General features: G+C 42.9%; 1 protein-coding gene across 3 annotated transcripts in view; it reads left to right on the top strand.

The window, feature by feature from the left end:
* Positions 1-22,403, top strand: part of TOMM20 (translocase of outer mitochondrial membrane 20) — a 34,896-nt gene that overhangs the window by 8,751 nt on the left and 3,742 nt on the right. The window contains exons 4-5 of one of the 3 annotated variants that reach the window (XM_027047012.2): positions 2,626-2,768; positions 5,930-8,751. The exons of 1 other annotated variant lie outside the window; for it this stretch is intronic. In XM_027047012.2, the coding sequence (XP_026902813.1) occupies positions 2,626-2,768; positions 5,930-5,974 (188 nt within the window). In that variant the 3' untranslated portion in view covers positions 5,975-8,751. Of the gene's footprint in view, positions 1-2,625; positions 2,769-5,929; positions 8,752-22,403 lie in introns of those variants that run through there. One more of the 3 variants, XM_027047013.2, reaches the window with a different exon arrangement.

Here is a 22,403-nt window from a genome sequence, read left to right as displayed (position 1 = left end):
GCTCTGTGCTGACAGTGCAGGGCCTGCTTGGGATTCTCTCTCTCCCTCTCTCTCTGTCCCTACCCTGCTCACGCATGTTCTCTCTCTCTCTTTCTCAAATAAGTAAACTAGAAACAAAAGTTCTTTTTCTAAAACATTACTATTACGAAGTTAAAATGCTCACACTGACAAATTGAAAACTATAATTCAGTAATTTAGAGTCTTAAATGTATTTGTAAATTTTTAGTGTCAAATTACCTTTTATTTCAAAAGTAGCTTTGAAGTAGTAGTTGCTGTCGTTGATAAAAATGGTATCAAGTGTCAAGTTTTTTTTATGCTCATTGCTGTATCTTAGATTTGGATAGTATTGAACTGCACAGTGTAGGTCATTTGTGGTTATTTTACCTGTTTTTATGGAAAGAGATTAAAGGTTTGAGGTGGTGGTGATGTGTTACTTTTGATCACGTTTCTCCCTTCCCAATAATTTCTTTGCTTTGATTTTTTCTTTAAGAAATAATTGTCTTATTTGGATGGTATAGTAGGCTGATAATATTTATAAATCAAAATGGGAATGGCTTACTAGAAAATAATCTTGGCTTTTTTACCCCAGTTCATTAAGAAACCTGTGAGGTTTAATCATAGGGTAATAGTAAAGCACTTAAATCCTCATAGGGCTCATTTAAGAGGCTGTATTAAATATCCGAACAGAAAAATCTGCATGGATAGGGATATCTGTGTCTAAGGGTATAGGTTGTATATCGATTCATGCAAACAAATTCTCAGAATTTTTTGTTGATGCTCATAATTATGTCTATCAAAGTTTTCTTCTTTCTCCCAAAATATAAACATTGTTTTAAATTACTTATAGTCCAAACTACTAGAGTATAGTGCATTAATTACTTCTATTTGGATTATCTCGAAGATCCATGTGTTGTGGCCATCTGTCTGACTTGAACTGTTAGATCCAGATTGAGAAGGACAGTAACTCATAGTGGTTGAGGGGGAAGGTGAAGGAGGGACAGGGAAGAGTTATTTTTCTTCCCAAGTTCATGTTCCACACTTTAACTCAATACCATACAGAGGGTTACTTAACAACTCTGCCAAGCTGCTTTTTTTCCCAGTGGAAACTACCAGCCCAGCTCAAGGTTGAAGAGTCAGGTGGTTAGAATTAGGGGAAAAGTCAATATCAAAGTAAGCCAAGTGAAGGCATAATTGACTTAGGCAGTAAACTTCATTTCACATGGTCTCCTCCATCTAGGGGTCTTCCATAAGCATATTCTGTTAACTGAGCCAGATCTCATCTTAGGATACCTTGAATGGGCTCAGGTCTACAAACTAGAGAGGAAATGGTTTCATCTGCATTGAATTGCTTTGGTTGGTCATTAACTGTTTGCATTGTTTTTAGAAATATTAGGAGGTGTCTCAGAATCCCCTGTGTTCTACACTAACACTCCAGTAGTAGCTTTATTTCCATTTAATAATCAGAATTAATATCCCCAGGCAACAGTGTAAATCCCCTACATTGCCTGTAAATTCAACGGCATGAGGATTCAGTGGCCAAGTGGTGTTTTAATTTCCAAGTTAATGGAGTCATTTGTCCCCTGGTGAAAGTCAAAGCCCAGGCTGAAGACCTAAGTCTTAATTTTCTTTTTTATAATTTTTTTTTTTTTTTTTTTTTAATTTTAGGGAGAACATGAGCAGAGGAGAGGGGCAGGGAGGTTAGGGCAGAGGTGGGGTGGTGGGGGGCGGGGAGAGAGAGAGAGAGAATGAGAATGAATTATAAGCAGGCTCCACGCTTACTGCAGAGCCCGACGTGGGGCATGATCCCACGACCCCTGGGATCATGACCTGAGCCACAATTAAGAGTCAGATGCTCCACTGACTGATCTACTCAGGCACCTCAGTCTTTTGTGTTTCTTATTTTAAATACTTCTTTGTAGAGTTGTACTTTCTTCCGTTTGAATACCTCAGTCTTCAGATTTTCTCAAGTGAAAATGTTAAAGCAGGCAGTTCCTCTTCATACACCATTCTTCAGTCACTTACTCGGTCATTTTCTTCTTCAGGGTCAGAAAACTTCGCTTACTGGTTTCTTATAGAGGCTGTGACTCCAGAGCAGGCAGATGAAAGAGATGCGCAGGGTGGTGGGTGGACAGGACGGGAGTCTTTTGCCGTCCGGATGCACCACCCTCCTAGGGTTTTTTCTGTATCTGCTTGTGATGCCATTCAGATAGTGTAAGCGATTAGTGTAAAGTGAACTTGGACTTCTTTTCCACCTCAGTCCCCAGTCTTCAGTTCTTTCTTCTCATAGAAAAGTACTGTTCCATTGTTAGCAATTTTTAATATGTTGCAGAAATATTCTAAGTCTGTAAACGGTAATATACTTGCATATTTCTGCACTGAATTTCTCCCCTTCTGTGTGTGTTTTGAAGATCCTTTCATATCTGTGCATGTGATCTGATTCGTTCTTATTAATGGTTTCATAATACTCAGTTATATGAAGGTACCGCAGATTATTTCCAGGCTTTTACTTCTTTGATGTTTTTGGTCATGATCACTTGGAAACGTAGTGAAGGCTGTACAGTTGAGTTTTTGACAGAGGCAAACAAAGGCTTTCCGGGTCACGTTACTTTTATGTAAATCTTCCAGGTGAATATGAGAAGGGTGTAGACCATCTGACAAATGCGATTGCAGTGTGTGGACAGCCACAGCAGTTGCTGCAAGTGTTACAGCAAACTCTTCCACCGCCAGTGTTCCAGATGCTTCTGACCAAGCTTCCGACAATTAGTCAGGTGAGGATTTGAAATGTTAACAAAAGTGAGTAGAATATAAAAAAAGAAATGTTTTAGGGACATGGACTTTTAAAAATTAGTGAAACCATAAAGGCCATTCTTACTGTTACAAAGAAAAATTAGTCTAGTGAACATGATGAAATTCTGAAACTCATTCTTGGGATGAAATCAGAATTGGAGATACCCGTGCTTGAAAATGGTCTTCCCCTGATAACATTTGAGTGAGTGGTCATAAGATCTAGTCATTGTGCCCTCTGTGCGGATCAGAAAGTGTCTCAGGGGCACGTGGGTGGCTCAGTCAGTTAAGCATCTGACTCTAGATCTCAGCTCAGGTCTTGATCTCAGGGTCCTGAGTTCAAGCCCCACTTTGGGCTCTGTCGTGAGTGTGAAGCCTACTTCAAACAAAAAAAGAAAGAAGTGTGTCTCATAGTATTAAATCTCAGACCTTGGTATTCACATACCAAAATTCAGGCCCCTCTCACCTACTTTCTAAAAGTAGCTTTCTACCTTCTCCTGTGAGCCCATGCATTCAGTGAAGTGGCCTGGCAGAGGACAGAGGAGCTAAGATGGCACAGCCTGAAACTAGATCATAAAGGATTGTAGATTGCCTCTGACCTCACTTGTCTAAAGGCCCCAGTGCCTCCGCTTTCGTCAAGGTGGGCTTTGAGCTTGGAGCTATTTAACTACATCCTCAAATCTGTATTGAACACAGTACCATTTGTATAAAAGATGACTTATAACTTAAGAGTTGATTAAAATTGCATTCTGTTCATTTTTAATCGTCTCCAGGAACTGAAATGAATCTATTTTTTGGAACAGTTTGTGTATTCATGTGTTAATTCCCATAGTTGATGTGATTAAAAATTAATAAAATGACTGGTTAGTTCTTCAAACTGATCTTTATTCAACTAGTTGGAGAAGGGACTAGAAAGAAAACAAAGTCCCCAAAGATTTAAGGGAGAGGGTTGAAAAAGCAAAGATTTGGTCTTAAACCTTTTTATTTAGACTAATGTGGCTCTTAGAGTGTCTACTCTTGGAAAGGCAGCATAGCGCGGTGCTTTTGGAAGATTGACCTGAGGGTGAGGTCTTTTGAAATGTGGATGAGTTTGGGATGAAGCCTGAATTCCTCTTTATAAAAATGGCCTCCTTTACTTAGTTAACTTATCTCATATTATTTTGACATATTTTCAAATGCTAATTTTGGAAGTACTTTCTTGTATGAGGACTTCGGAGCATTTTCAGGCCAAAAAGGGAAATGTTTGGAGGCTAAGATGACCAGTAAAAAATCAGTATTCTTAGTTTATGTGGGAGTGAAAGAGATCTTAAATTCTTTTTGGTTTTAGTTATATAGTTGACCAACCTCTAAAACAGTGCATATTACTCTTCCTTTATTAACTTGGATTTTGAAATGGGACTGACCGCATGATCATTATTTTCTTTGATAACGGTGTTTAAGAGTGTTAAATGTTGAAATTGTAGAATGGGTAAACTTTAGCAAGATTTGATTTCTTTGACTGCAGAGGACATCTCCCCCCCCCCCCCCCCTTTAAAAATTTTTTTGGGAGGTGCCTGGGTGGCTCAGTCGTTTAAACATGACTCTTGATTTCAGCTTGAGTCATGATCTCATGGTTTGTGGGTTCGAGCCCCACATCAGGCTCTGTGTGCTGGTGTGGAGCCCACTTGAGATTCTCTCTCTTTGCTCCTCCTCTGCACATGTGTGCACATTCTTTATCTCCCTCTCTCTCTCTCTCTCTCTCTCTCTCTCTCACAAAATAAACTTGAAAAAAAAATTCTGGTTTTAATTGAAGTGTTGTTGACACAAAATGTTACATTAGTTTCACATGTACTGCTTACTGATTTAACAGGTATACTTTATGGTCTGCTTTTCTCACTGATGTCTCACCACACAACATTGTTAAACGATCGTGGGCTATATTCCCTATGCTGTACTTGTTATTCCCGTGACTCATTCATTCCATAACTGGGAGCCTGTACCTCCCACTCCCCTTGGCTCGCTTTGCCTATGCCCCCTCCCCCACTTCCCTTCTAGCAGTTGCCAGTTTGTGTTTATGGGTCTGTTTTTTTGTTCGTTTTGTTTTTTAGATTCCACATATAAGTGAATTCAGATAGTGTTCATCCGTGTCTGACTTAATTCACATAGCCTAATACTTCCATACTGCCGTTAGCAAGATCTCGTTCTTATGGCTGAGTAATAGTCCATTGAATTATATATATGCCACTTCTTTATCCATTCATCTATTGATGGACACATAGTTTGCTTCCATATCTTGGCTATTGTAAATAATGCTGCATTAAACATAGGGTAGTGTACATCTTTTCGAGTTAGTATTTTCATTTTCTTTGGATAAATAACCGGCAATGGAATTGCTGGATCGTATGGTATTCCTATTTAAATTTTTTAAGGAACCTCTTTACTGTTTGCCACAGTGGCTGCACCGATTTACGTTCACACCAGCAGTGCACGAGTGTGCCCTTTTCTCCCCATCCTTGCCAACACTTATTATTTGTCTTCTTGAGTCTAGCCATTCTGACAGGTGTAAGGTGATGCTCCTTGTGGTTTTGATTTGCATTTCCCTGACGATGAATGATGGTGAACCTCTTTGCATGTGTCTGTTGGAAAAATGTCTCTTCAGGTGCTCTGCTCATTTTTAATCAGATTATTAGGTTTTTTTCTTGGTGTTGAGTTGTATGAGTTTTTTATATTTTTTTGATATTAATTCCTTGTTGCATATATCATTTATGAATATCCTCCAGTTCAGTACATTGCTTTTTCATTTTGTTGGTTTCCTTTGCTGTGTAAAAGCTTTTTGTTTTGGTATAGTTGCAATAGTTTATTTTTGCTTTTGTTTCCTTTGCATGAGGACACATGCTTAGAAATATGTTGCTAAGGTCAATGCCCAAGGGATTACGATCTGTGTTTTCTTCTAGGAGTTTTATGGTGTCAGGTCTCATACTTAGGTCTTTAATTCTTTTTTGAGTTTACTTTTGTGTATCGTGTAAGAGTGTTCCAATTTCATTTCTTTGCATGTACCTGTCCAGTTTTCCCAGCACCATTTGTTGAAGAGACTGTCTTTTCCCGTTGTATATTCTTGCCTCCTGTAAAGGACATTTAAAAATTAAATTTTTTTTTTCTCTTTCAGAGAATTGTAAGTGCTCAGAGCTTGGCTGAAGATGATGTGGAATGAAAAACCAATATCAACATAATCTCAATTAAAAATATTTTTAAAATCTTAACTCGGAAGATGAGCAGCTCTGGGGGAATAAGGGCAAATAGGCTGGTTATGGACTGTCCTACACTGAAATCTACCAAAGTTAATTTTTACTTTGTGTAGATCCATTTGTCTGTTTTATTTATTTTTCCCAGTGAAAAGTGTATTTTGATAGAAGTCTTTTCATTTTATAAATACACTACGAGTTACCGAAATATCATGGATTTATTTTATTCCTAAAATGTGCAATTAAAATGTACATATAGCGTCACATTTCTTACGTTAAAAATACTCTGCTTAGTTTTGAAAGATAGGCCAAGAAAATGTAGGTGAAAGTTGAAGAATGCACGTGTTTTTTTGTTTTTTTTTTTTTAAAGCTAGTTCATTTTGTTCTACATAAAAGAATTGGATGGAAACCTGCTTTATCAAAACTAAGCATTAAAATCTTTGAGAGGTCATTTCTTTCCTTTTAATCTCTTAATACGTGAGATGTGCTGCTGTGCTGTATTAACTCACCTCCCTGTGTATTTGTCTTGAAATGTTTTGTTTAAACCAGTGGGCTTAATGTGTTCTGGATATTTATCTCCATGCATTTTAGCTGTATGTAGTTGCAGATAGCACTGGGAATTAGATCTGTGTCATTCTTAATCTAGCCATGTGAGCTTCACTAATTACTGTCTGCCCTCTTTCCTCTTTATAAATGAGGCAGTTGGTCTGCTAATTCAGAGAAGTGTCCCTTTCAGCTTTTAATTCATTTGTTTCTGTTTAGCATCTATTTTCAAATCCACCTTTTCCTGAGGTATGTTTGTTTGGACAACCACGCCTTGCATTTTTTTATACTCTGAATTTTGCATGCTTGCCTGACTTTGTATTTTTGAGTTGATTCCCCCCCCCACCCCCCACCTTTTTTTAAAGATCTAACTTGTGTTGGTTTTCACTGAAATCCTATGGTTCTGTCACTGTCGTAAATCTGAAACTTAACTTTTAGGTAGCTGGGATGATACGCTTGTAAAATGTTTGTTCCCTTTGTTTTTATCTTCAGTGTATCTCCTTAATCCTCTTTCATTTATCTTGTTACGATGAGAATAAGGTGTAACCTTGTAGCTGAAGACTTGGAAAGAATGGAGGTGTTCTCAAAATAGTGACATGTTTTCTGCAGTCACAGATTCAACATCGGGCCTGAGAATAAAGATCCTTGGTACTTGCTGTCATCTGTTGAACTGAGTAACAATTCCTCCCTGTATAGGTTGCCTTTACTCTATCTAAAAATCTGGAGAGATCCCAAAGACTTTGCCTAGGTACCAGACTTTTTATTTTGTTTTACTTACAAATTTTCCTTAACCTTGGGTTTTTGTTGTGGTTGAGATCTAAAGGAGAGCGTTTGCAGTATGGTTCTAAGTTTTTGCCTCTGGACATCCCCACACCCTTTGGCAGGTCACATTACGTCTCTGAACTTACCTCCTAGTATTCTCGTCTGTAAAAGAACATCAGACCACGCGACTCAGACATTTAAGGACTCTTCCTTGTGTATCTTTCACATGTGTAATCCTGAACCCTTAAACAGTGTGCTTTTATTTTTGATAACACCCAGCCTGCTCTTTTGTGGGGATAGGGAGGTGACCAGTGCAAACATGCTAGTTAGTCAGTTTTACCAATAGGTCCCAAATCCAAAGCAGGGCAATGGCGATTGGTCAGTGATTGACCACATCGGTAGGAAACAAGCTTTTGTCCTGTGCCCACCCCAGCCAGAGGGAGTGTTGAGACCAGGGGCATCCAGAATATAGGTTAGAGTTAGTATATAGAGGCAAGAACAAGGGGCAGGCAGCTTGGCAAGGGAGGAATGGACCCAGAGAAACTAAGGACTAGCTGGAGGAGTGAGGGGTTAACTTAGCTGTGTGGGAGGATGTGAAGGCTATATGCTCTGGAGAGTTCTGTACTCTGAGCTGGGTATCACTTAGTTTTCTGAAAAATAACCAGCTTTGATGTAATACTTGTTGAAAAGGCTGTGGTATCTTCCCATTAGAGCTGATTATACTGTCATTTTCTTACTTAAATGATGGTTTTCAGAACAGGTGCCACTTCTGAAAGTCGTTTTGTTAAAAAACAAAACAAACCCCAGATACTTAATGTGCTGAACACCATTTCCTATCTAAAGTTTTAAATGGTGATGGAACCACGCAGTCAGTAGGGGCGATGCTGGCCCAGTGGTCCTCAGCCCAAGATTTAGGTAGAGTGGTGACAACCTGAGTGCGCCCATGTCCTAATGTTGCATGCTTGGGTACTGTCTTTGGAAATGGAAATAGGTATTTGTGTATGTTGGTGCGCTTCCTTGGGAAAGATCAGTTTTTCGATTCCACAGTTGTACTTCAGGTGAAGGCACACTTAAGATGGGCTTACCTGACTGTGTCCTGCTAGCCTGTTAACAGATGACTAGGACTTAACATTCACATTGAACTTCTGTAAAGTACATAAAACCCAGTACGGTGGCCATAGTAGGCACTCAGTAAATGTTTGAGTCCTCTTACCCTTCGGTAATTGATTTTTTTTTTTTTTTAAACTAAATTTCTGCTTTTCTGACCTTGTTGAACCAACTTCTGGACCAGAGTATTAATGAAATATTGCCGAGGAGAGTTTGAGAAAATTGGTATATGATGCAGATATTACACAAAATTCTTTCTTGTAACAAAAAATGCAGTTTTATTATTGCTTGTGCCTCAGCTGTTTTAAGTGAATATTAAAGGGCTTGGAGAACATGTTGGCTTGGTGTGTATTTGCAGAAGTGAAATCTGAATTTGATGACTGGCAGTGGTGGTACCTGCTTCTAGGTTGACATCCCTTAGAGAAGGTTGACAGTTGGGCAGCTCCTCCCAGGAAAAGGCACATTTGCCTTTGACTTCATATCCCAGGTTAAGAACCCCTGCTTTAATGTCAGCTGGTGAGGATTCTGGGTCATCGTGATTACCCAAGTTTAACAGGTACCTGGAAGGATTGCTAAAGCACATTGCTGGGCAGCAGGTCAGACCCAGGAGCACATTTTCAGTATTTCTTTTTTTAATTAAAAAAAAAAAGTGATTTTCTTTTAAGTAAACTCTGTGCCCAACTTGGGGCTCGAACTCATGACCCCAAGGTCAAGAATCACATGGTGTATGCACTGAGCGGGCCAGGTGCCCCCTGTTAGCATTTCTAATGAGTTCCCAGGGTTTGGTGATGCTGCTGGACTGGGGCCATGCTGTGAATGTGACCCAGCAGCAGTCAGGGGTGACCTAGAAAACCTGAATAGGAAATTATTGTGGGATAGCGAGTGTTCATGTCCCAGATGATGTGCTTCAGCGGTGCACTCTGTAAAAATGAGGTGTGTAATTAAAAAGCCAGCCAACTGGTGGTAGTATGTGATTATTTAAGAACACCCAGTACTCATTCGATAATCCAAAGCATAAAGACAGTCAATTACAGACTTTATGTTCAAGATAGGCCAGTCCATTTAAATGTTTTTTTAGGATTTTCCCCCCCATAAATAGCCCATTAACTAGACACATAAATTAAGCAGAAATTCCATTCCCTGGGGCATGCTCAGGTCACGATCTTGACTGTTTGTGTGCTTGAGCCTCATGTCTGGCTGTGAGCTGACAGGGCAGAGCCTGCTTGAGATTTTCCCTCTCTCGAAACAACAGAAAAAATTTACATTCACTAAGCATTTTGATTGTGAGTTCTAAAATTTTTATTTGATATTTGTGTCTGGGCAAATCAAATGGATTTTTTCCTTTTAGAGGGTCTCCAGGACATTTTATATATGGAACCTTTTCCTTCACTTTTAAAGGCTTACATCTGTGTTATGGAAACAGTCCAGGAGGCATTGCAGAGGTACTGAATTCTTGTTTAATATCCATTGGTATTGATCGAGGAGTCAAACACTTCCCGATAATATGGATATAAAAGCTAGGAGTCAGGGGTGGGGGGAGAAAATGAATAAGAGAGGCTGTGGTTAAGTTAGAGCTTGATCTGAAAAATCTGTGCCTGGTTCGGGGAGAAAACGGGATCCCACTGGAGCTTCACTGAGATCTTAAGATCCATGTAGCCTTGCCTTTTCTTGGTAGCCTAAGGAAGTAGCTAGACTGAAGTGAGCTGGCCTTTCAGCTTGTACCTGGGCAGAGTGGGTATGTTTGAAGTTGTAAAGCAGAACGAGTTGCCTGTTACCCAGAGGAGCGCACGAGACAAGTCCCTGGAGAGGTGGAACGTGCTCGCTCAGTGACCTCTGGACAGTGACATCGTACATGCAGCTGCTCACTCTATTCGGCATTTGAAGAGGACAACTTGGTGGTCTTAGCAGAGACTGATTCTTATAAAAAATTATATCAATGTGCCATTTTTTTTAGAGCCCTGCACTAGTTTTCAAAAGCTTCCCTTGCAGTTAGGACTCCAGTAGCAAGTATAGAAGCCCAACTTGAATTAGCAGAAGTGGCATTTGTTGCCTCAGGAAAAGTACGTCTAGCCTTTCAGATTAGAGTGAGCTCCCTAAACCTGACTGTCCCCTCCACCTCTGCATCTCACTGTGCTACTTTGACTTTTACTAACAGACTGAAAGAGGCTGGATCTCCAGGCCTCACATAGAGGATGACAAACATTTCCTCACTCCAGAATGTATTCACTCAGACTCCCTACTATCTCAGACAGTAGCTGTTCCCCTCTCATAGCTTAAGAAACCTGCCCAGGGACGCCTGGGTGGCTCAGTCGGTTGAGCGACCGACTTCGGCTCGGGTCATGATCTCACAGTTTGTGAGTTCAAGCCCCACGTAGGGCTCGGTGCTGACAGCTCAGAGCCTGGAGCCTGCTTCTGATTCTGTGTCTCCCTCTCTGCGCCTCCCCCACTCATGCTCTGTCTTTGTCTCAGAAATAAATAAACAAAAAAAATTAAAAAAAAAAAGGAAACCTGCCCAGTGTTGCGTGATAAATGGGAGATTCAGGATCCTCCCCCCCCCCCACCATCTTTATTGAAGTAAGATAAATAAATTAAGATTTTATATATTTAAGATGTGTGATGTGATGTTGGGGTATAGTGGACATGAAATGATTCCCATAGTCGGGCTAACTAACATCTGTCACCTCAGATATGTTACCTTTTTAGGTGTGTGATGTGAGAATACTTATACTGTCTGCAGGGGCGCCTGGGTAGCTCAGTTGGATAAGCGCCCGACTTCGGCTCATCACGGTCTCACAGTTAGTGAACCCCATGTCGGGCTCTGTGCTGACAGCTCGGAGCCTGGATCCTGCTTCGGATTCTGTGTCTCCCTCTCTCTGCCCTTTCCTTGCCTGCTCTCTGTCTCTGTCTCTCAAAAATAAACAAACATTAAAAAAAAAAAAACAAAACTACTCCCTGCAAATTTCAAGCATACAACACATTTAACCACATAGTTCCCATGCTCCAGAACTTATAACTGAAAGTTTGTACTGTGTTCAACATCTTCCAATTTCTCTTACTCCCTTGTCCCTGGCAACCACCATTCTACTCTATGAGTTTGATTTGGTTTTCCCAAAATTTTTTTTTTTAATTTTTTTAACCTTTATTCATTTTTGAGAGGCAGAGAAAGAGCTTGAGTGAGGGAGGGGCAGAGAGAGAGGGAGACACAGAATCTGAAGCAGGCTCCAGGCTCTGAGCCTCAGCACAGAGCTGGACACGGGGCTCGAACCCACGAACTGTGAGATCATGACCTGAGCCGAAGTCAGACCGGACGCTCACCCGACTGAGCCACCTAGGGACGACGCACCCCCCCCCCCCCGCCAAATTTTTTTTTTTTTAATTTTTTTTAATGTTTATTTACTTTTGAGAGAGACAGAAACAGAATGCGAGTGGGTTAGGGGCAGAGAGAGAGGGAGACGCAGAAGCAGGCTCCAGGCTCTGAGCTGTCAGCACAGAGCCCGATGCGGGGCTCGAACTCACAAACCGTGAGATTGTGACCTGAGCTGAAGTCGGATGCTCAACCGCCTGAGCCACCCAGGCGCCCCCCAAATTGTTTTTTAAAGTAGTCTCTACACCGACCTGGGGCTTGAACAACCAACCCCGAGATCAGGAGTTGCATGTTCTCTGACTGAAGCAGCCAGGCACCACACTATAAGATTGATTTGTTTAGATGCCACCTATAATTGAGATCATGGTCTTTTTGTTTGGGGCTTATTTCACTTGGCATAATATCCTCCAGGTTTATCCGTGTCAGAAATGGTAGGAATTCCTTTTTTTTTTTTCCCTTTATTTTGAGAGAGTGAGTGGGGGAGAGGCAGGCAGAGAGGGAGAGAGAATCCCAAGCAGGCTCTGCAATGACAGACATGGAGCTGGATCTCACCAACCATGAGATCATGACCAGGACTGAAGTCAAGAGTTGGTTGCTTAACTGACTGAGCCACCCTGGTGCTCCAGAATTTGCTTTTTTAAGGCTGAATATCCACCTCCACCCCCCCCCCCCCCACACACACACACACACACACACCTGTAACATTTCATTTATCCACCGACAGACATTCAGTGTCTTCTCCCGCCTTGTCTCTGGCGAAGAACACTGTGACGACCATGGGGGTGCAGCTGTCTCTTTGAGATCATGGTTTCATTTCTTTCAGTCATATCCCCCGAAGTGGGATTGCTGGGTCACGTGGTAGTTCTGTTTTTAAGTTTTTGAGCCATCTCCACACTTCCACAGTGACTACACCAACAGTTCCAAAGGGAGCAGGCTCCCTTTCTCCACAGCCTTGCCAACACTTGCCGTTTTGACTTTGATAATGGCCGTCCTGTCAAGTGTGAGGTTATATTGTGCTCTTGTCAGTTTCCCAGATGGTTAGTGAGGAGCACTTTTTGGCCATTTGTATGTCTTTGGAAAAAAATGTCTACGGGGGCCTTTGCCTGTTTTTAAGATTGGGTTGTTGTTGTTTTGTTTTTGTTCTGGTTTTTTTTTTTTTTTTTTTGCTTTGGGTTGTAGGAGTTCATATTTTTTTGGATATTAACCTCTTTGATGAGAGGTGGTTTGCAAGTATTTTCTTTCATTCCATTGGTTGCTTTCTCACTTTGTTGGTTTCTCTTGCTGTGCAGAAGTTTTTTACTTTGATATCGTCCCATTTATGTTTCCACTGTAAACATTATGAAACTACTTAATAACTTTGCTTTTAAAATTCTGAATTTCACCTTTACGATTTTTCTTATAACATTTCCAGAACTCTATTTCAAATGTCAATCATATTTGTAAATTTATTTTTGGTGTTTTACTTTTTTTTTGTTTAAGTTTATTTATTTTGAGAGGGGGGTGTTGGGGCAGAGAGAGGGAGAGAGAGAATCCCAAGCAGGCTCCACACTATCCACGCAGAGCTCCAACATGGGGCTCAGTCTCATGAAACGTGACATCATGACCTGAGCTGAAATCAAGAGGCTGACGCTCAACCCACTGAGCTACCCTGGCACCCTGGTGTTTTACTTTTTTAATTGAAGCATAATTGACACCAAGTTATATTGGTCTCAATTGTACAACATAGTGATTCAATAATTCTATGCATTGTGCAGTGCTCACCATGCTTAGTTACTGTACAACATTATCACAGTATTAGTGACCATAATCCCTTTGCTGTACTTTTTATCTCGGTGATTAATTATAACTGGAAGTTTGTAGCTCTTCGTCCCTTTCACCTATTTCGCTCCTCCCTTCACCCCCCTCCCCTCTGGCAATCACTAGTTTGTCCTCTGTATTTATGACTCTGCTTCTAGTTTTCATTTGTTTGTTCATTTGGTTTTTTAGATTACACATGTAAGTGAAATCATGGTGTTTATCTTTTTCTGACTTACTTCACTCAGCACTATACCCTCTAGGTCCATCCATGTTGTTACAAATGGCAAGATCTCATTCTTTTTATCACTGAGTAATATTCCACTGTGTATATATGCACCACTTCTGTATCCACTCATCCGTCCATGGACACTTAGTCTACTTCCGTATCTCAGCTACTGTAAATAATGCTGTGATGAACCTGGAGGTGCATACATCTTTCTGAATTAGTATTTGGGGGGGGGGGAGGGTTTAATACTCAACAGTAGAATTACTGGGTTATATGGTATTTCTATTTTTAACTTTTTCAGGAATCTCCATACTGTCCTAGTGGCTGCACCAGTTTGCATTCCCACCAGTAGTGCACGAAGGTTCCCTTTTCTCAGCATCCTTGCCAACACCTGTTATTTCTTGTCTTCTTGATCCTAGCCTTTCTGACAGGTGTGAGGTTTTGATTTGTATTTTTTCATTGTGGTTTTGAGTTTCATTTCCCTGACGATGAGTGATGTTGAACATCTTTGCATGTATCTGTTGGAAGAAGGTCTTCGGAAAAATGTCTTCTTTGGAAAGATGTCTGTTCAGGTCCTCTGCCCATTTGTAATCAGATTGTTAGTTTTTTAAGTGTTGGGTTGTAAAAATTCTTTATATATTTTGGATATTAACCCTTTGTCAGATATTTTATGTGCACATATCTTCCATTGAGTAGGTTGCATTTTCATTTTGTTGGTGGTTTCCTTTGTCTTCCAAAAGCTTTTTAGTTTAATGTAGTCCCACTTGTTTTTCCTTTTTGTTGCCTGGCTTTTGGTGTCAAATTGAAAAAATCATCACCAAGGCTAATGTCAAGGACCTTTCCCCTTATGTTTTCTTCTAGGGGTTTTATGTCTTCAGATCTTACAGTTAAGTCTTTAATCCATTTTGAGTTGATTTTTATATATGTGTAAGATAAGAGTTCACTTTCATCCTTTTACATGCAGATATCCAATTATCCCAACACCAGTTTTTGAAGACTGTTTTTTTCCTCCTTGTATATTCTTGGCACCTTTGTTGAGAGTTAGTTGACTGCAATAAGACTTAGGGTTTAAAATAAGGGTAACTTGCACTTTACTTGACTGCCTGTTTGAGAGATAGGGTAAAAGGAATTGGGGCGACTTTTTTTTTTTTAAAGAATGAAGGTACTGGGCCACCTGGGTGGCTCAGTTGGTTAAGCGTTCGACTTGGGCGTAGGTCATGACCTCATGGTTCCTGAGTTCAAGCCTTGCATCGGGCTATGTGCTGTTAGTGCAGAGCCTGCTTCGGATCCTCTCTCTCTCTCTCTCAAAAACAAATAAGCATTAAAAATAAAAAAACGTAGGTACTATTCACCAAAGATGGAAGACATAATGCGCAAACAAAACAAAATGGCCACTCTGTGTAATTCATGTCACATGTAGAATGGTTGCTTCTTTCTTGAAAGGGTACAAAGCCTGAGGAATTGAAAGCACAAAACATTATTGAAATTATGTCTTCTCTCTTCTAAAAATGAGAGTTTTGTTTTTGTTTTTTGTCTTCTGCTCTGTAACTTTGCATTGTCTAACATAAAAATCTCTTTGCTCCCTCCCAAGTCACTAATATACAGTTAATGCTTCAGGAAGGAATGCCATGACTCCTAAGCTGCGGTCACAGTCTGGACCCGGTAACAGGGCCAGAGTGTTGGAAAGGCAGGCTGGAGAGCACATGGACCTGGAGGGCTGGGATGAACTCGGGCTTGCGCCGTGTGGCGGCTGGGGCTGGGGGCTGGGCTCCGGGTGGGGACGGTACCTTTGCCAGAACTTGCTCCTCTCCCAGATTCTGTTTCATTTAGGATTGCTCCCATCTCTCCGTTCTTCCTGGGTGATTTCATGCTCTCTGGCTTCATTGGCACCTACGTCCCCTCACTGAGCTCGGGTGGGTGTGGGTTCCTGCTTGCTCAGCATCACATGGCTGTGTGCAGGCACCTCACGTGACTTGTACAGAATTGAATTAATTCCCTTGCACAGGCTCCTTCTGAGCTGTCCTCCACTTGGCTCTTACCTACTCACCACACTACACTAATGACCAAACCTCGCCCCTCCTATTCTTTCTGTGTGTCTGATCCATTCCACTCTTCTCTGGCCTCACTGCTGCTCTAGGATATTTGTTTATAGTTACTGTGCAGCCTCATTGACTCTGATCCACTCTGCTGCCCCAGGAATTGCTCTGAAACGTCCCTGTCGTGTGGCATCCAAGGCCCTTATAATCAGACACTTGACTAATTCTCCCACCTCATTCACCAAGACCTACTGTAATTTTTTTAGTAACGTCCCGTTCACCCACCAGACCACTCCTAAATACGTATGTCTTAGTGATGATTGGGTTTCTCAGCATAAAGTGTAGTTAAATGCTTAGTAAATACTTAATGAATGGAAATCCATATGATCAGAAGTTGGCTGGGAATTTTTCACAATGAAACGAATATAAAAGATTTTTTGACATGATACATGAAGGTACATGGAAGGACAAACAATATCGTTGTGAAGAGTGATAATATCTCTTTTAAAAGCTACTTATTAAGTCACTGGGTTTATTATTTTTTTCTAAGTTTATTTTGGTGGCACCTGGGTGGCTCAGTTGGTTAAGCGTCCCGACTCTTGATCTCAGGTCGGGTCACGATCTCACAGTTCATGAGTTCGAGCCCCACATTGGACTCTGTGCTGACAGAGCCTGCTTGGGATGCTTGGGATTCTCTCTCTACCCACTCCCATCAAGGCAGAACAAAGGACATAGAAGTTTATTCAATACACCACAAGATGGGCAGTACAGCAAAGAGACTGTCTGCAGCAAGGTGGCAGTGAGGGGCCACAGTCACAGGGTGGAGTGAGGGAGATATGGGAATGGATGGAATTTTCCCTTTTTTGGTAACTGTGCCTGGTTGTAAGTAGCCCGTTGGTTAGAGCCTATGGTTATTACGAGGTGGGTCACTTAGTGAGCCTGCTTGCCCGAAGCTTGTGGTGGTCGGTGAGCTCTGTGGGCTCTTTGACCTTACTCAGGTTTACCCTTGGTCAAGCCTGTTGCTTAGAAGCCGCCTCTACAAAAAGGTTTTTACTCCTTTATTTTTTTACCAAAGACAATACCAAGCAGCATTCTAGATATTTCTCTTAATGCTTTCAGCTGTCTGCTGAACTTGAGATTTCTTCCCAAATGCTCCAGGACCCAAAGTCCTTGATTTTGAGAGTAGACACAGGTACACCAAACGTCCATGGAGAGGGGGAAGTGAGTGGACAGGGAGGTGTTCTGACTTGTAATTTCCATGTGGCGAAATTGTCGACCCGTTGTCCGTTTATTCGGGCCTGTGAGTTGAGTATATTTCTGTTGATTCTCTAATAGAAACAAAATGGCCGGCCAGCCTGCTTTCTGAATAAAGGGGGACATTCAACAGGAAATGTGCAGAATTTCCATGTTCTTCCTTTTGTAATGTGTAACTTCCCTTCTGCAAAAGGGCCTACAGATCTGACTGTACTTAGTTAATTAAAACAGTTTTAATTCCCCCTCTTTTCTAAGAAAATGGGAAAATCATTTTTCGCGAAGCCTCTAGGTGATGGCATCATCAGGATGCTGGGGGAAGCAGGGAGACTGGAAAACACAAAGTCATCTCAACACCAGGGGAAGCCATTCACTCAGTTCCACAGACTCGTCTGGAATGCGTTGTACACCTCTGGCCACCTAGACAGCACATCTTCCTTCAGGACACGTCTAGTGTCCTGTTAGCTCTGTGTCTCACGTTCATCATACCTCCTGAAAGACGTTCTGAAATGTCTCTGTGTTTGGACAGAGTCCCACACTGAGACACCTCAGGCCAGTTGACTTTTTGTGTCACCTCCCCCGCCCCGCCCCGCCCCGCCCTGCGGCCTTCAGCTTGGTCAGATCCATGCTGCTCCAGCTCCCAGTGTTGGTTTTCATCCAACAGGTCGGGGCCTGCCGGTCCTTGCATGCAAAAAGATGTGCCTGAAGCTATTCTCCAAGGGAGGCTGGCTGCCAGGGGGTCAGGGACCTTTTCAGGGCTAACCACATTCCTCACCTCTGATCCTTTAACAGATATTTAGAATATTCTGGATTCCTCAGATTGTGCTTCTGAGCAGTAAGAGCTGAGAGTTAATGATATCCTCTGTTTTAAGAATCATTTGTAATCATGTTCCTTTATCTTATGCTCCCTTTAGGTACTGTTATAACATAAAAAACAGTGTATTTTGTAAAAACAAACTGCATCTGTGTAATGTTTTGACAGCTCAGGTGTTATATCATTGAATTCACAAAGCTGAGGAAGGTAAGGATATTAACAAAGGACACAGTGACAGGGGGAGGCATGGAAGGATCCAGTGATTTGTTCAGCATCACCGAGTTAGTGATTAGGATGCATCCAGACTTGGGATGCTTGGGTGGCTCACTTGGTTGAGCATCCCACTTTGGCTTGGGTCATAATCTCACAGTTCGTGGGTTTGAGCCCCACGTCAGGCTCTGTGCTGACAGCTCAGAACCTGGAGCCTGCTTCAGATTCTCTCTCTCTCTCTCTCTCTCTCTCTCTCTCTCTCTCTCTCTCTCTGCCTCTCCCCCACTCATGCTCTGTATCTCTCTCAAAAATGAATAAACATTAAAAAAAATGCATTCAGGCTCATCTTCCTGGTTTGTATCTGAGCCACACTACATCACAATGCTTTGAGGACAGCAAACAGTGTCCTCATCTCAACAGGATGTGTGTTTAAAAAGTTCCTTTGGAAGGAGGTAAGCTCTAGTACGGCCGGCCGTGCTGTTTTGCTACTTCTGTTCATTGCGACACCTCTGGTGCCTAGCTTGGGTTCTAGCACGAGACGGGCACTTCAGTAAAAGCTAACTGAATTAATTAAAAAGACGTTAGTTAAAACAATTTTGTGGAGCCTGACAGAAAAGGCTGTTAGTCAAACCTATGAGACTATGAGACCCCCCCCCCCCAATCTCAAAAAAGAGAAAACAAAAAAAGAAAGGACATAGGTCCCTGTGTCCTGAGCAACACAAAATACTTGGCACCATAAAGGTTCATCTCTTCAATTATACTCTTCCTTTACCACAGCTATCCTCTCCCAAAACAAAGATACACAAACTTCCTTCTCAGAGGGACTTAAGATCTGCGATAAGGAGGGGCGCCTGGCTGGGTCAGTCAGTAGAGCATGTGACTCTTGATCTCAGGTTTATGAGTTCAAACCCCACACTCCACACTGGGGGTAGAGATTACTTATAACTGAGATCCTTAAAAAAAAAAAAAAAGGTACATGATAAAGATGTTTTCAGGAAACAGCTAAGCCAGCCCTAGAGTCAGAGTATGCTTGGAAGACACCCATCGTAACCAATTCTTACAAACCCTGACCTGTTTAAAATAATTTGTGATTTAAAGTGATTAAAATAGTTTGTGATTTAAAAACTTTTCAGTGGTTCATTCCATGCTGAAAAGCACTTGACAGATATCCTACAGTTAGAGGAATAAGCTCTCATCAAGTCAAGAAAAAACATTTCCCCTAACCAGTTTTCAAAGGGTTCTGGGTTAGTCTAATTACAGACCGTATTATTCATTTGTGGAGATAGGACACCTGACTTGCTGTCCTGGAGGCACACAGGAGTTTTTCAGGGATGGATTTGTCAGCCACAAACTTCTCTTTCAAGCACCTGCAAGCGGGTCATATTTTGTGCCCTTGTGATGTGACCCCATGAGACAAAAGTAACAGGTGAGCTGCGTGTATACATATGCCTCATCTGAAAATGCTTTAAAAGCTGCCAGCTGGGCCACATGGAAATTCAATCTCCATTGCATAGGGCTCGAGGCAGCGGAGTTATTGGATACTGGACCAGGCTTTCTGATAGGCAAGTATCAGCAAAGTATGTATCCGGTAATATGTTTACAAAACCACATTCCTCCCTCCTCCCAGCATTCCATCCAAATTTTGCACAGCCATCGCTGTTCTGACCCTGTTTGCTCGGAGATCGTCTGCCAGGTAGCGGACGACCCGGGTCTGCTTTAAGTCCAGAAGTGGACGGAGAAGACAGCGGGCGTCGAGCTGACCCCTTCTCCAGTTCCAAGTTGGGGAAGGGGCCTCCAGGCCCGACCAGGCCGGCGGGTGGTGAGCGGCGCCTGTCCCGACCGCGGTCCCCCGGAAAACTCGCAGCCGGCAGGAGTCAGAGCGAAGGAGGGCTCTGGCGCCATCTAGTGGCGGTGCTCCGGCCGGCGGCCCTGTCCCCGCGCCGGGCGCTCAGGAGCGGAACTGAGACCCCCTCCTCCCCCAGCCCGGAGCTGAGATTCTGTACAAAGTGCACATAGATGTCAAGGGCAAAGCGAAAATACTTGAACGTGGATATTTTTAGGGGGAAATAAAAGTGCATCCGGGAAATTGTACCAGGGTAACATTTTGCCAAGTCTCTTGTTTCAGAGCCCCATAAATTTGAATGTTACATGGGAGCGGAGGCCAAATGAGAATGCGAAATACAGGACACTAGTTGGAAGGATCCCTGACTTGTCAAAGAGGCCTCATTCCAATGTGAGCTTCAAAGTGCCTCAAAGCAACCTATGTTTTGTGTAAAAGGCAAAGAGTAAAAAACGTGGCAGAGGGTTTCTTTAACTCCTTAACTTCCCAGTTCTGTGCAAAAATAGAGGGGCAGCCGTGGTGGGACAGATTTTGGAACCAGAGACTTGGGTCTTGGGTTCCAGATTTGCAACTTACTAAGGACTTCACTTCTTGGAGCTTCCTCGGATTCATTTCCAAAGAGGATGGTAGTGTCTCCTCACAGAATGAAAACCCCGACTGCACCCACCATCTACGTATCCACGCCCATCCCCCCAACACTGTGGGCGCACCTCTCAGAGTGGGGAGGTGGCGTGGCGGGGCATTGGCTTTGGACCACTGGTCGGCCTTGCTGCAGTCGTTCATCCTGCCTTCCGCATCATCTCCCCCTCGCTGCTAGGTATTTCCAGTAGCAGAGACATGGTGTAATTTATCCCGTCTTAACAAAACCTCTTGACCCTTTGCCCCCTGCAGCTGGCATCCCATTTCTGCTCACTTTTACGTTATAGCAAAATGTCTCTAAAGGGCTGTTCATAGCCGCTGTCTCCACTTCTCCCATGACCCACCTATCAGACTTTTGTCCTGGCCCTTTCACCCAGGCAGCTTTTGCCAAGGAAACCGGTGACCTCCACGGTGCTGAATTCTGGGGTCAGTTCTCAGTCTTTATCTGCGACGGCCTATCAGCAGCACTGGACACGATCGCTCCCTTCTGGAAACCTTTTGTTCTCTTGGCTTCAGGACACTACATGCTGGAGTCTTTCTCCCCACGCTGGATGCTATTTCCCAGTGTCCAGGGCTCAGTCCTTGGATGTCTTTGCCAGTTACTCACTCCTTAGTGCTCTTACGCAGTCCCGGGGCTGAAGATAGGATCTGTAGATGCTGACCACCCCAGAGTCGTGTCTCCAGCCTCCGCGTCGCCACTAAACTCCAGACAAAGAGAACCAGCTTCCTGCGTGACCTCTCAGACTTGGCATTCCAAACTGAACTTGCGATCTTCCCCTCCAGATCTGCTGTCAGGATAGGAAAAGATAGGCTAAAAGAGGCAGAGAGGGAAAGATTAGGACTGGAGGTCCCTGGGTGGGGAAAAACACAGCGTTTGGAACGATGCTGGCAGAGCCTGACCACAGCCGACCCCCTGAGGCAGGAGGTCCCTCTCAAGAATGTCACAGACCCCACCTCCTCCCCCTCGGGTTTCCCTCGGGAATTTGACAAGAGCCCTGACTAAAAATAAGTAGACCAGAAAACGGATGGCCCACAAGGACCCCTCCTTGTATGATGAAATGAGCCAATCAGGAAAGGACAACCCAACACCTAGCGTTTTCCAGCCAGTAAAGGCCGACCCTGAGAAGGAACGAAGGGGAACCTTGCCTCTACTCGCGGGCGTTCACTCTTGAATGTCGCCTCTCTGTCAGGAGAGCTCTCCTACTAGTCTTCCTTTCTGATCTTACGGTCTCAGGAACTTTTGTCTGCCGCCGCTCATTTTGCGTTCACCACTTTATTCTTCGAAGGGGCAAGACGACGAGTCCCGGTACTGAGGTAAAAAATCCTGCAACGCTGTCTCTGGGGTCACCTCCATCCTAATGAATGGTTCCTTCAGGCTTCCAGACACTCAGGCCAAAAATGTCCGTCATCCTTGACCCCTCTTTTTCTCTCACACCTCACATCCAGTCTGTCCACAAACCCTGTTGACTGCATACACTACATGGCCCTGAATCCAGTCAGTCCTCACCACCTCCCCCATCACTGTGGTTCCACGCTACTTTGTTGATCTATTTAATGCCCATCTCCACCACAGAAGAAGCCCTCCATCCGTGAGAGCTGGGGTCCTGCCCACCCCCGGTTTTGTGTGTCACTGTATCCCCGGGGCTTCAAACTGCAGCCTAATAGGTGCTCAATAAATAGTGGCCAATGAAAGAATGAATGAATGGAGCACTTCGTGAAGTGCGGGTATTTTATAAATGGTGGCAATCATTTTACGTTGTCCTCCTTAGATATTTAATGTGAATCGGAAGTTAAAAGAGAAAATTGCAC

The sequence above is a fragment of the Acinonyx jubatus genome, chromosome D2, assembly GCF_027475565.1.
Source record: "Acinonyx jubatus isolate Ajub_Pintada_27869175 chromosome D2, VMU_Ajub_asm_v1.0, whole genome shotgun sequence".
NCBI classification, from domain to species: domain Eukaryota; kingdom Metazoa; phylum Chordata; class Mammalia; order Carnivora; family Felidae; genus Acinonyx; species Acinonyx jubatus.
Note: the sequence above shows the minus strand (reverse complement) of the source record. Positions and strands in the feature narration are given on the sequence as shown.